This window comes from Cervus canadensis, chromosome 5, assembly GCF_019320065.1.
Source record: "Cervus canadensis isolate Bull #8, Minnesota chromosome 5, ASM1932006v1, whole genome shotgun sequence".
Lineage (NCBI taxonomy): Eukaryota > Metazoa > Chordata > Mammalia > Artiodactyla > Cervidae > Cervus > Cervus canadensis.
This window is the reverse complement of record NC_057390.1, coordinates 13,190,469-13,205,441: the sequence shown is the minus strand read 5'-3', so window position 1 is coordinate 13,205,441 and position 14,973 is coordinate 13,190,469. Positions and strand designations below refer to the sequence as shown.

Below are 14,973 nucleotides of genomic sequence, written 5' to 3'. Positions count from 1 at the left end.
GTCTGTGTTATGGCAGCCTTTGTGGACTGTCCACTTTTTGTGCCTCAGTTTCCCCATCTGTAAAGCACGATCATCGTGCCCATCCTGCAGAATCATCATGAGAACAAGCTATCATAAGGGAAGTGTGGAGAAGAGACCCATTCATTACGTGCTAGGTCTCTGTTGAGCAGTCGCTACGAAGTCTGCCTCTGTGTTCCAGGAGCTTGTGTGTCTAACCTGCACAGAGGGGCCATACAGCCTTAGCTGGGGGAAGGGAACTGAGAAGGAGAGTCAAGTGGCTCTGTGACAGTCAAGGACATTTAAAGGGTAATTGCTGCTCTTTGAATTATGACAATTTTTTAAGAAAAAGAGACTCTAAAACTTTTACGACTGTATTTATTCGTCTGTAGAAGGTAGCCCTGGGCCAGCCTTTTCACTTCTCATATTTGAAGGAACCTGAAACAGAAGAGAGCTCATTGTAAATGGTCAAAAGATAGAAACAGTTCAGAGACAAATAAGAAGATAAAAATTAATTAGTCATCAAAGATGTTTAAATTTAAAGATTGCATTTTTTGCGCATTAAAATTCTATCATTTTAATCAATCTCACTGTTGGCAAGGATATTACAGACTCAGCACTTTTATAAGCTGGTGATATTATTAATTGGCAAGATTATACCTACCTGTGACTCAGTTCTATGGGGAATCTATCCTAAAAACAAAACAAAATACAAAAAGAACTAAACACATCAGGTTGAGAACAAAAAACCAAAAACAAATGTCCAACAATTAGAAAATTATCCCATGGATAATTTAATGGACCATTAAAACTTGTTATAAAGACTTCATGGTAACCTCTAACATGTCAATGATAGAATAATAAAAAATATATACAATGTTATACACCTTATGATAATTTATTAATTCATAGGGAAAATTTTGCAAGCAGAGTGTCAATAGTATGCTTCTATCTGTGGCTTAAGATAGTAAGATAACCTTGGTCTTCTCAATTTCTGAAGTCTCAACTTACATCCATGAGTTAAAAAAATAAAGACACTCAAATTGTGGTCCGACAGTTCAGAAACTGAAACCCAAAAGTATATTAGTATGAAATACTGTAATCAAAGACTTTAATTTAGCTTTAAAAAAGCATTTATTTACTTCCTAGCCCACTTATTTACAATTAAAGGGTGATCTTTGTTAGCATGAAAGGCCATTAAAAGGTTTAAGACTATTTCCCACATCTCACACCCCAACCCTTTGTCCACTCACTGGATACAGGGTGACTTAACTTCATTTCTTAGTTTCATGACATATAAAATGGACATAGCTGTTTGTACCTCACAGGGTGGTTATGAAAATTAAACAGGTTATTAGGTATAAACCGCCAGGAATAGTGCCTGGCACAAAATAAGTATCAATTTTTTCTGATCTTGAGCAAGTCTTTCCATGATACATGTCATCAACTTTCTTGAGTTCAAATTTAGCTTTAGAAGTTTTATTTTTAAAACTTTTAACTTTTTACGCAACCAGAATGTTCTAAACCTAGAAGACAAATTCATGGATTACTGTGTTCACCTAGAGGGTTAAAGGATAATTTCATTTTATCAGCCTACAGTTCAGCATATTATAGATTATTGTCTTAGTTTCTTTAAGTTAGCTGGAAAATTCCAGGAATGTAATATTTAAGTATTGGAATACAAAAACTTGGAAGTTTATTGATGTTTATTGTCACAGTTCACTTAAAAATGTTGGGCCCATCTAAGTTAAGGAGTTGGAAGGTCCAAGAAGAGGGTAGTCTGAGGAATAAAACCCAGCCTGCCGATCAGCAACTTTAACAAGGCAGGTGTCCTCCTGCTGTTGGTTGCATCACTCTATAATCTGACACATTTTCTGATGTACTCTTCCTTCCCCACTGAGTCAAGGCTGGGGAGTGGGGTGATGGGGAGGGGAGAAGTAAATAGACACCAGACCAGAAGTCCTCACTCACTGAGCTTCTTAGAGTTCAGTTTCAAGCTTCACAATAGTCTGAAAAGCAAGGCTCTTGTTGGGAAGAGGCCAACTTTATTCAAGGGGACAGGTCTGGTGGGCAGAGCTCAGCTGGCTGCTCACCCAGCAGTCACAGAGCAGAGAGGCAGCAAGATATGATGTGGGAAGACTTCCTACAACTGAAAGTGGAGATGAAACTGAAACAGGAGGAGGGGTGGGTCAGCATGTGGAAGCCGCCTGATCCCCGGGAAGGGCCCCTGTACTATGCCATCCCGGGCTTTGACCCAGGGATGGGGGACGGTTCCAGAGGCAAAGTAGAGTCTGAAGAAAGCAAGGATCTGTACCCACTTCTCAGGATACAGCCTCTCAGAGGAGTGGGTGAGCACTGGCTGAGGGGCATCTTCAGGACCACAGACCTGAGGGCAGCCACATAGCCTGTCTGGGAGTAGGAAGGCCAGGAGGACGAAAGAGGCCTGGGTTCTGAATGGCGTGGCTTAGAGAAAAGAAACCACAGGGGGGCCATGGACACCCACAGCCAATGTCAGCCCAACCAAACCCAAGACCAGGGCCAGAGGATTAGATGGGTCAGAGGTGGAGAGACACACACGAGCGCCCCCACTGCAGCTCCACGCGGTACACTCCTCACTGTACCGGAGGACAGGGAGGAGGCAGACGGCGTAAGAGGCACAGGAGTCCCCAAAGGGGACATTCTGAACACTGAACTGATTCCGCATTTACTCAAAGAAGATAGACCTTCATAGAGCAAGAAAAAGAGCTTTCCCACCACTTGAGTGATAAGGGTCTTAATGGGTTCTCAAGAGCAAGTGGAGACCAGTGTAGGAAGTAAAGTGGCCTTTCTGCCCATCTAAACTGCTCTAATCGCTTATACAACTTCAGTGAGTGAAAGTCCAGCCAGGACCCCAAGACCAGAAGACAGCCTCATTGTCTCATGTCTGAGGGAGAACCATACAGATGATTCTTCCAATAAACGAAGCTCTTTAGAGTGAGCAGGGCTTTGGCCACTAAGCCCCATGTCTCCTCCCTTGGGGACCTGGCCTGAACAGCATGATGCTTGGGGGACTCTGCCCCATGGTTCCTCTCACCTCAGGGCACCCCAGGGAGGCAGACATCCAGGCCTGTCTTCTAGGCAAGAGCTGCCGCAAGGAAATTCCTGGAGGGAAAACTCTTCCAAAAAGGAAGAGAATGAGCCAAAGAGGACTGAAGAGTCCCGAAAAATATTTGTGTTGTATTTCTAACCCCTTTCCCTCCTGCTAGCAGATCTGCCATGAACACCGTGTCTCTGGAGTCCGTTTTATCCCTGATGTGCTCTGCAGAGCCCAGGGTTAGAACAGGGACAAGGTGGCGGGTGGAAGGATCCACTGACCTCCCTCAGGGGCTGGCTCATGTGGTCAGAGGCTGAGCATTTGGTGGCTTCCTGCTGACCCAGAGCTGACCCAGGGAGGTCCCACAGCAGGTCAGAGAAGCTCTGCCTCTCAGGACCCTCTCAGCAAAGGGTCTTTAAGAGACCCTTCCGTCCAATTCTTGTCATTGTCTCCCACATTCATGTGGGACCAATGAGATGGACCTTTCATAAAACTCATATAAATGAGATTTCCCTGGGAGTCCAGTGGCTAAGAATCCACACTCCCAATGCTGGGGGCTGGGTTCAATCCCTGGTCAGGGAACTAGATCCCATAGGCTGCAACTAAGAAGTTCACATGCCACAGTTAACAAAAGATCCCACGTGCTGCAACTAAGACCCAGCACAGCCAAAAAAATATTAGAAAAAACTCATATAAATAATCCCTCAAGAAGTTCATAAGAATAGATAAGAAATTACCTTAATTAATTTAACCACCATGCCCACGATATGTCAGAGAAACAGAAATTACTGGCTTTCTCAGAAGATGCTAAGCTCACTGACAGACTCAGGGGCACATAGCAGCTAGAGATCTCCTCAAACACACCAGGCTTCACGTCCACATGCTCACCTGCACACACACAGACAAAACCTGCTGCCATGACTGATTCAATCTTTTGTCCCCATGGAAAAATCCAATTTCCAACAAAAGACATCTCCCTCTCTTATTTTCATAAAGAAATAAGACTATGTCATCCCTGTAATATTTTCTTCTTACCTGATCAGATTGGGCCTTAAAAGTCTTCCATGGAAACCAGAATTGAAAGAGACACATGTACCCCGATGTTCATTGCAACACTGTTTACAATAATAGCTAAGACATGGAATTAGCCCACAAGTCCATCAGCAGATGAATGGAAAAGGAAGTTGTGGTACATATATACAATAAAATATTACTCAGCTATAAAAAAAAATGCATTTGAGTCAGTTCTAATGAGGTGGATGAAACTGAAGCCTATTATAGAGTGAAGTAAGTCAGAAAGAAAAACAAAAAAATACAGCATATTAATGCATATATATGGAATTTAGAAAGACGGTAACAATGATCCTATATGCAAGACAGCAAAAGAAACACAGATGTAAAGAACAGACTTTTGGACTCTGTGGGAGAAGGCAAGGGTGGGATGATTTGAGAGAACAGCATTGAAACATGTATATTACCATATGTGAAATAGATGACCAGTGCAAGCTCAATGCATGAAGCAGGGCACTTAAAGCTGGTGCTCTGGGACAACCCAGAGGGATGGAGTGGGGAGGGGTGAGGGAGGCGGGTTCAGGACAGGGGACACATGTGCACCCGGGGCTGATTCATGTCAATATGCATGGCAAAAACCACCACAGTGTTGTAAAGTAGTTATCCTCCAATTAAAATTTAAAAAAAAATTTTTTTAAGAGTCTTCCTTGGGAATAAGACACTGTATAGCACAGGGAACTCAACTTAATGCACTATGGTAACCTGAATGGGAAGGAAGTCCAGAAGGGGATATATGGATACGTATGGCTGTCTCCACACAGTAACATCTAACACAAAGTTGTAAAGCAACTATACTCCAGTAAAAATTAGTTCAAAAATAAGATAGTCTTCCCAGGTTCTGGTTGGATCTCTTCCTCAGTAGCTGAAGCCTGGGGACCACTCCAACAGAGGTGGCTTGACTCCAAAGTTAAATGGATGCTGTCCTACATGCTACATCTCACCTTACCAAAGTTCAGGAGAGAATGACTAGCATTCATATCATTAGAGCACGTGTGCGTGCTAAGTCACTTCAGTCGTGTCTGACTCTGCAACCCTATGGACCATAGCACACCAGGCGCCTCTGTACAAGGGATTCTCCAGGCAAGAATACTGGAGTGGGTTGCCATGCCTTCCTCCAGGGGATCTTCCCATCCCAGGGATCAAACCCACATCTCTTCTATCTCTTGCATTGGCAGGCAGGTTCTTTACTACTACCAACCCCTAAACCTCCGAAGTTTAGAAAACAATAGCATCCCAGAGCCAAATGCAACCACTTGGGCAGCTTTCCTTCTGAGCTCAGTGCCCCTGGTCTGCAAAACTTAAATGCCTACATGGAGATGCAGGAAGGCGGGGGGGACTGACAAACCAAGGAGCACCCACCCCATCAAAAGGGAGGTTCGATCTTTTAAAATATTCTGCTGACTAAACTCATCTGCATATGCACACTAGGACACCAGTGAATACTGGGGAAGATCCCAGAGCCTCCTGCCCACCATCCCCACTGCTGTGGTGCTGTATGGAATCTTTGCTATCACACGTCACCACTACCTGGGGAAAACATGAGATGGAAGATAGAACAATAGACACTTCAAGGCCTTCCCAGGATGCTAATAAATTCATCCCAACTAGCCAGACCATCTGATTGCAGAGCTTAAATTGCTATTAGAAGAAATGTTCCCAGGGGTTAATTTCACACGCAGATTACCACAACCTGCGGTGTGGGGGGTGGGGGGGGCGGTTCAAGGAAATCTACCACCCACCAGGCTTCTTTCTTTCACAAACTCTTTCCAAGGACTGCTCCTATGACAGACCAAAATTGAGATGTGTAGGATGGCGGCACATCCAGATCCCACAACAGGCACTTATGTTCACACATGTATCCCTTTCCAGAGCCCCCCAGACCTCAGCACAACTGGTGTCTCACTTCAGCACTGAGGGTGGACTTTGTCCAGGGACACAGTCTCTACAGGATTACAGGAAACGCTGAGCAACATTCAGAGCTTTGCCTGATGTGAAATGCCTAAGCCACAGCGACAAATAGAAGAGATAAACGTCATTAGTGAACATCATGCCACACAGTCTAATCCCCAAACAGTAAAATCCTATACCTTGAAAGCCCAGTTTAAACAAGCCTCCCCTGAACCTTGACATTAATGCCTCTCCCTCCCAAGGCCAGACGCTGTGGCTTCACATGGCCATGTCCGCTCCGTCCACACACACGAGCACTTGCTGATTCAGTCCCAAGTGAACCTGCTCTGGCCTGAGCAGCTCACCTCCTCCCTGCCTGCCATCAGCAGATTGTGTGCCTCACTAGGGCTCTGGCCTCAAGAATGTTGTTCATCTTGCACAGCTTCTTCCAACCCCAGCCCCCAAGTCTCCCCAAGTGCTGATCTCTGCCAGCACCAGATTCCACTCCTCAGAGATCCTCTCCAAGAGTGGAAAAATGGGTGCTGCTTCTGCAGACTGAAGTTGGAGGAGACCTGCCTCCCAGTTCCTAAGCCCCTCTAGACATGGACATTTCAGTCCAGTGAGCCACACTGGCTGTCCCCATGTCTCCAGTTAGGGTATCTGACTGGACCCTGAAACCTATGTATTAACAGTTGCCCTTTCAAGTAAACCAGAATACTCCCTGATGAGGATTCTTTGAGAAATCAAGGCCAACCTGAGCTTTGTTCCTCGGCCCCTTTACCTCTATCCCTCCTGGAGAGGTTTCCTGTGGAGGGGCAGCCTGTCACAGGTGCTGTTATGGGCTGAACCGTGGCCCCCAAAACGCATGTGGAAGTCCCAGCCCCCAGTACCTGGGACTGTATTTGGACTTAGGACCTTTAAAGAGGTGATTAAGCTAAAAAGAGGCCATTAGGGTGGGCCCTAATCCAATCTGACTGGTGTCCTTATAAGAGGAGGAAATTTGGATACATAGATACCAGGGGTAAGCCCACAATGAGGCAAGGCCATCTCCAGCCAAGGAGAGAGGCCAGAAGAAAATAAGCTCGCCAACACCTCAACTGTAAGACTTCCAGCCTCCAGAACTGTAAGAAACAAATGTGTGCTGTTTAAGCCACTTGGTCTGCGTGCTTTGCAGCTCTAGCAAACCAACTTTAGGTGCTAAAACCCAAGGAGAGGAGCCACAGAGGGAGGAGATGACATAGAGATGGCAGGAGGTGGGAGGTGAGCTAACCCATTGGACGTCCTTGATAAAAGGTTGATTCCAAGGCTGGGGCTGGAAAAGTACAAGATGCTTGAGCTTGGACCATCTGTTGCCAGAAAGGAAGTGATCAAAGGATGATGGTGATGGGATTTCCCTGGTGGGCCAGAGTTAAGAATCCACCTTGCAATGCAGAGCACATAGGCCTGCTCTGTACCAGGCCCAAGGGGACTAGCAGGAAGGACCAGCCAGTCAGGTATCTCACCATGAGAATGACTCGGTGATGCCTACCTGATAAGGACCAGTGAAGATTAAATGCAAGCAGGATTCTTGCCTTAGCACCTAACACACGCAAACCATATTTGTGGACGCGTTACTGTTATTCACTTAGGCAGTCAGGTTCAAGCTTCTGTTCACTCTTTCCTTTGTTCTTAGTCATTCCCTATCAGCTCATAGAGTAGCAAGAGGAATTCTGTCTTCCTAAAAGTTGATGGGAGAGGGGAAGTTTTAAATCTCAAGTGGCCAGAACTGGAAAATCTAGACTGAGCATGTGCACAAGTAGAATCCTTAGAAAACAGTAATCGGATCAGAAATGAGGCCAGCCAATCAGCAGAAAGTCTGCCAGACCTCAAACCAGAGTGAAGCACTGGTGACAGCCACGTGAGGAAACCCAGACCACTTGTTACAGAGTGGCGATGCCTGGGCACTGTTGACTGCTCACCCATCAATACTGATGGCTCACGGTGAGGCAAGCCGACTTCATGAAGTCCAAGTGAACACTGACATGCCAGGTACTATGCTAGACACTCCACTGACATGATGTCATTTGAATCTCACAGGGACCTTGCTGCTGCTGCTAAGTCGCTTCAGTCATGTCCGACTCTGTGCGATCCCTTAAACGTCAGCCCACCAGGCTCCCCCGTCCCTGGGATTCTCCAGGCAAGAACACTGGAGTGGGTACCTTACATAGGTACAATTATCATTCCCATTCTATAGATGGGGAAATTGAGGGTTGGAAAACTTCAGCAACTCACCCAAGGTCACACTAACAAGTGCTAAAACCAGGGTTTGAACCTCAGCATTCTGTCCCCAGAGCCACCACTCAACTGCTCTCCTAAACCAGCTCCCACGACCAAGCATCATTTGTTACTCCATAGCCCCCACTGTTCCTTATACCACACTAAGCAACTTGCTTAGTTCCAGATTTCTGCAAGCCTTTCTAGTTTCAGTAGCAATAATGGAATAAGGGATCTCATCTATGTAACACTGAGACACAAGAGCAAAACCTCCACTTCCTAGATTTGGAGAAAAGCAGGCTGCTCCTTCCAACAGTTTCCTTAGTTTGGTGAAGTAATAAGCCATAATGTTTCAATAAACTCCTTTGTTATTATGGAAAACTGTCTTGCAACAAGGTCAACTTAAAAACAAATGTGCCTCTGAGTGTGCACGTGTGTACACGGGATCACCATGCAGCTTTATGAAGGGCAAGATACTTATTTCTTTTTTCTGGAGACCTCAGAATCCAGAAAACCTTTTAACATATTAATCAGGGTCATAAAAAATTAAGCTTAGGTCTCTACAGGGTGATTCTGGAGGAGCTCTGCCTTCCCCTTGAATTGCTTTCCAATGAACTTGGGAACATAATAATAGATCTTTCAAACTAGCAAACTCACCTGCCCACCTAGGTGCTTTCACACAGTGATCTTGTTTCCATCATGTTTTAACATGGAAAATACCTCATGCCCAAGGGATGTCTTATGAGTTTTTGGATATCAACATAACTATTCAAGAACAAACACTTTAGCAGACTGCTGGTTGGGGAGAGAATTCCCATCGTAGACACTGCCCTCTGGCGACAAGTATGTGCCAACTCACCACTGCCACCATCTGCCCAGGACCCTTCCTTCTCATTCTTCAAGCCCACAGCACAGCCGGCATGTTGTATAATGTCTCTCGATAGCTGTCTAGCTGAGGAAGTATGTGGCTCAGAAGTACTGCTGCTATAGCTCTGATGATCTGGGTCTCGTTTCTAGAAACCATATTTAGTTGTCAAACAGTATAATAGAACAGATTTTGACTATTTAAGCCAATATATTTCAAAGTTTTAACCTATGAAATTTTATTTAAGTGATGAGAGCAATGTTGAAGTTATTATGGAAAGAAAGATCATTGCTCAGCAGACTGGTTTCTGTTCTGCTATAACCTTAAAATGTTGTGTGATTGGAAACTACATTAAAAAGATTACAGCATGGAACAGATTCTGTATTTTATGTAACACCAAACAAAGCACTTCTGTTAAGCGATTCACGTGCAAGGAAAAACTAATGTAGCTGTCTGCATCTGTGCAAATATTGCAACCACTCTACAACCCAGCCATCCAATTTGTCCATCAGGACAACCCATCCCCCCTACCAATGCAGAATGTATCCTCCCAGTTGTCACGTAAATAGGACTAGCAGACAAGAGGAAGAAACCAAAATGTACCACTAAGCATTTGTCTGTTTCTGTCCCTGAGTATATTTCTCTCTCTCTGCTATCTGTCCTCTTCAGTCCCTAAACAGGATCGCATTGCTAATTAGAAAAGACCTTCATTGATCTAACAATTGTCATTGTTCTTCCATCCTTTTGAGCCTCTTTCCAGTCTCAGACTTTCAGATTGAATGGACTTGAAGCTTGCCACTTCCCTCTGTTTGGATTTCAGATATTTAACAGTAACATTCCATCACCCACCAAAGGCTGGCCTCCAGTCCACTCCTGTCCTTCACGTGCTGCGCCTGGTTGTCTTCCCGGCCCCACCTATAGCTCCACGCACAACTTCCCACACTTGGATCCCCAAGATTCCCCCTCCCTGATTGTAGGGCCCCATCTTGCTTCTCCGTCTGCCCCTCTCTGATAAGCCCCTCCTCCTCCTGTTCCTTAGGGCTCATTTCTAAGGCCTTTTCTCTCTTCATATCTTACCTCCTCTGATAACGAATACATCTTCAAGCATTCCAAATTTGCCTTTCCATGGAATGAGCTCATGAATCCAGTTCGTACCTTCCACTGATGGAGACCCCTGAACTATGTGTCCCAATAATCTTGGTGACATTACAGTGCTTCAGTTTACAAAACAGGTTCACCTATGTAGTCCCACTGAATGGTCACAAAATCCCATGAGATTGGCATCAAAGGAGATCAATGAGCTCTCCAGCAGGGTTGACCCCCAGGGAGGGCCTCTCCCAAGGGACACCCCTCTTCCTTTCTGCGCTTCCTGTCTGATGTGTGTTCTGCGGAAGAACAGCATTGCCACAGCGTGGCTTTAGGGACCCTCCTTTCATGTCCCTACTATCAAAATCCTATCAAAGGCTAAGCAATTCAGAGCTAGAGGCTCTGGACAGTGACAGGAGGTAAGGATACAGATGGTCAGAACTTGACTCCAAAGCTCACACAGACCTAGATTCAGACTCCAGTCCTGACATTCCTTAGCTGTAGGACCTTTACCTGTATTTTGGTTTCTTCCTCGGTAAAAGTAGCATCCATACTAGGTCGGAGGATTGTATAAACCAACTAGCACAGACGCAGAAGTTGGCCTGCACCTAGAAAGAGCTCAATAAAATGGTGAGTGTCATTGTTCTAACTTCTTAAAACCTTTACCTCAGAGTCTTTGGCTTCTTCCAAAACATCAGTGAGAACTTGTATGTATTCGGTTGCACCTCTGAGGATATCAACTTTGCTAGGCTTCCTGTTTTGGGGAAGAAACGGCACCAATGCCTTCAGTTTGGCCAGACCATGGTTGAGATTTTTTATCTGGAAAGGAAGAAGGCTCAGTGACACACGGGAAGCTAATCTGTAAGGCAGCTCCCCAGACTACAGAAGGCGGTGGTGAGGGTTCATTTCCGCAGCTCCCGTCTGAGCCATGAAGCCGAGCAGGCTCGTGCCCAAGCACTGCCGCTCCACAGTGCAGTCCCTGGCAAGGGGAGCGGGAGCGGCATGAACCTGGCACCAGGCATGGGTGGGCTGGAAAGGGTGTCGAGGTCCACGCGGGCCTCTTCCTCCGAGAGCAGCCCCACTGCAAAGCAGAGGCAGTCTGGGTAGTGGCTAAAAGTTCTGAGTCAACACTTAAGGATTAAAATCCAGCTCTACCATTTAGCTTTGCAAAAGTCTGTAGGACACTTCATATTACCGAGCCTTGGTTTATTTGCAAAGTGGAAAATCCTCACCTTGTAGTGGTGTAGCTGCTGGTTAAGGAACATAATTACACATCAAACATTTCCCCCAGCACATAGAAAGTCCTCAATAAGTTGCCCTCACGATAATGAGTAAAATGTACAAACATTTGTCTATTCAAGTACTATGCCAACCATTCTTCAACCTCACTCCAATCTGAGTTGACGATACAGTCAAGTATTAGAGTCCAGAGAGTCTGCATATTGGGGAGACTTGAAAGGCAGAATGAAGTACCCTTTTTTCTTAATCTTCAGGGTCTAATTCCTTGGCTCTGGAGGCCTGGAATCCTGATTATCACTCGCCAGAGGACACAGGCCCTCAAAGAAAACTGGCTCTACACCATGAAACCACTCACTTATATTGAGAGCTCCCTCCTACCCCACATCAAACTGGGCAATGAACACAGGCCATTCACAGCAGAATACGATAACCAATAAACTTATGAAATGTCAAACTTTAATAATCAAAGAACTACAGACTAAAATAGAAATTATAGGTGGGTGGAAGGCTCAAGAGGGAGGGGATATATGTACACTTATAGCTGATTCATATTGATTTACAGCAGAAACCAACACAACATCATAAAGCAATTATCTTCCACTTAAAAATACAAAAAATAAAGCAGAAATTAGATACCATTTTTTGTGTACCAAGCTGGTAACATTTTTGTTTATCATACCGAGCATTGGGTATGATAGAAGAAGGGAACCATCCTATAGCCTGTAAAAGTGGATACAAATTAATTAATAAACTTTTCTAGAAAGCAACTGGGCAACCTGTATCAAAAGCCACAAGACTGCTTATATCCCAGTAATTCCACTTCTAATGTTTTGCTGGAAAGCAATTATCAGACATGGATATAGATCTTTGTACCAGTAAAAAGCTGCAAAAAAAAGCATATATGCCCAAGACTAGGAAGCTGGATAAGCAGTCGATTTATATGTTGGACTATAAAGTCAAAAGCTGTTCTGCTTAGAAATTTGAGGAAATGCTTTCGATAATGTTAAGTGGAAAAAAAAGCACAAAAATATATACTAAGTGACCACAATTTTATAAAATTATTTTTATACATATATATGCTTCCAGGTGGCAATAGTAGTAAAGAACCTGCCTCCCAATGCAGGAGATGTAAGACACCCAGGTTTGATACCTGGGTCAGGTAGATCCCCTCGAAAAGGGCATGCAACCCACTCCAGTATTCTTGCCTGGAGAATCCCATGGACAGAGGAGCCTGACAGGCTTCAGTACATGGGATCACAAAGAGTTGGACACGACTGAAGCGACTTAGCACACACATATATATGCACAAATATAAGTAGGAAAAAGACCAGGAAGATATAACAAGAACGACAGTTCATGGTCGTTATAGTTGCATTGTGGGTGTTTCCATTCCCTGTTTAGTCATTTCCCTATCTTCCAGGTGTACTAATTTCATCATTATAAAGAAGAATGAGGTCATTAGTTTTAAAATAGTGGATAAACCAGGACCGATTCTCTGCAGAAAGCGATTCCTCCCTAGTGGGGAAAGCCCAACTTAAAATGCCAAACACAGGAACGGAACCTTATTCGAGAACTACATCAACACATCAGATCACAGGGTTATCATAAAGGGCTCCCAACTTTCCCTGAAGTCTTCTACACTGATTAGGTTCTTTCTCCTCACACCTGAGCCCAAACAGAGCTCCGAGTTGGTTGACTGGAGCTACGTTACTAAAGGGTCCAGGAGAGTGCATGAACACCCCCAGCAGGGCATCGAAGAGCATCCTCCTGGAGTCCCAGGTCAGAATGTGCGCCCTCCCTCTTCCATCGCTCAGATCCTTCCCTCTCTCAGATCCTCTCTGCAGCCAGGCAACCCAAAGACAGCAAAGGACAAAAGGAGACCGAATTTGACAAGTTTGGGGTCGGAGTTTAGCTAGAAATACTGAGGAGGAAATGCCGGCAGATGGCGCTCCGACTCCGCCCGCGGGACCATCCGGGTGGGTGATTTACCGCGTACCCGCCAGACTCTGGAAAATAGCCACTTTGAGTCGCCGGCCTGGGAGTTGAGTGAGAGCCTGGGTGCACACCGAGACGTTGTTTAAATTCTTCGTTGAAAGTAAGCAAAAGAGTAACTTCCATTAGGTCCCCTGTCCCACGCCCCATTTGGGCTTCGGCGCAGGGTAAAGGGGGCCCCGAGCAACCACTCAGCGCAGGGGGTAGGGAGATGTAAGCGCCCTGCCGCCTCCGAGGGTTTAAAGCATCTGCCAGCGGGAGGCGTTCCTGAAGCGGCCGGGGTTCCCCTCGGCCTCCCCAGACCTGCTTCCTGCTCGACTCCAGGTGGGTCACAGGTGAGGCGCCAGCCCCGCGCGGGTGGAGGGGAGCCGGGTGGCCCTCGGGAGGTCCAAGCCGCTCCGGGCCCCCAAGGTGGGGGGTGGGCTCCCCGGACCCCCTAATGTCTGAAGTGGTAGCGGGCCTGGGGAGAGCCTGGAGGAAGGCGGCCGGGTTCCGGCGCGGGGAGCCGGCGGGGCCGGCCTGAGCTCACCCGCTCGCGCTCTTTGGCGTTGGCCACGCGCCGCCGCTCCAGCACCAACTGCACGTCCTGGGTGGACGACGGCAGCCGCTTGAGCCGGCAGATGGTGGCCTGCTGGGGCAGCGGCCCGAACTGCTCCCGCAGCACGTCGTCCAGCAGCTCGGCCGGCGGGACCCTCAGGAGCTCGGGCGCGGCGTCCATGGCTGAGCGCGGGGGCGGCGGGCAGCTGGGCCTTCCCCGGGGGCGCCTGGGCCCCTCGGGGGCGGGGCCCCGGGCACCTGCCAACATCCCCCTGCGCACCTGCGTGCCTGCCTGCTCCGGGGAAGCGGCTCCAGGACCCTCAATTTAACAAACTCCACACGTGATTCCCCTGTAGCCTGGATTGCAGCGCTGGCTCGCAAAGCGGCTGCATATCGGAGTCACCTGGGAAGTTTTTTAAAATGTACCTGCTGGGGTATCAGTCCCTCACATTCTGATTTAACCAATCTGAGTCGGGGCCTGAGCTACTGGATACATGTATGCGTGCATGCTAAGTCGCTTCAGTCGTGTCTGACTCTGTGCGACACTATGGACTGTAGTCCGCCAGGCTCCTCTGTCCTTGGGATTCTCCAGGCAAGAATACTGGAGTGGGTTGTCATGCCCTCCTCCAGGGAATCTTCCCGACCCAGAGATCGAAATCATGTCTCTTTAAGTCTCCTGCACGGGCAGACGGGCTCTTTATACCACCAGCACCATCTGGAAAGCCATATATGTCTACACGTGTAGGCAAATAAACATGAACACATATACGTTTACCAGGAAAAAAAATTGATGAATGCACAGACGACTTTTAAAAAATTCATTTTGAAACATATGAGTTACAAGAGCAGTAACACAAAGGTTCTGTATCCCCGTCACCTAGATCTCCACTTGTTAACTATTTTCACATTTGCTCCATCACTCCCCTTCTCTCTATGAATTGTATCATTTTCATTATTCTTTTTCTAAAGCGTT

At 46.4% G+C, this 14,973-nt stretch overlaps 1 protein-coding gene across 1 annotated transcript; it reads right to left on the bottom strand.

The window, feature by feature from the left end:
• Positions 1–357: 357 nt before the first annotated feature.
• Positions 358–14,268, bottom strand: FIGLA (folliculogenesis specific bHLH transcription factor). Its single transcript, XM_043470504.1, has 4 exons — positions 13,993–14,268; positions 10,899–11,051; positions 9,141–9,294; positions 358–435 (listed from the first exon to the last, which is right to left on the bottom strand). Exons 1-4 carry the CDS (start codon positions 14,266–14,268, stop codon positions 413–415), a joined length of 606 nt encoding a protein of 201 aa, XP_043326439.1. The 3' UTR covers positions 358–412.
• Between the last annotated feature and the right edge of the window lie 705 nt (positions 14,269–14,973).

What these genes read in the sequence shown, in the direction of transcription:
- FIGLA (XM_043470504.1), bottom strand. Translation starts at nt 14,268, where the DNA reads ATGTTGGCAGGTGCCCGGGGCCCCGCCCCCGAGGGGCCCAGGCGCCCC. An exon ending in ACGCCAAAGAGCGCGAGCGG is followed by an intron (nt 11,052 to 13,992) that starts GTGAGCTCAGGC and finishes CTTCCTTTCCAG; the next exon opens with ATAAAAAATCTCAACCATGG. An exon ending in CTGGGCAGATGGTGGCAGTG is followed by an intron (nt 436 to 9,140) that starts GTGAGTTGGCAC and finishes CTTCTGTTTCAG; the next exon opens with GTTCCTTCAAATATGAGAAG.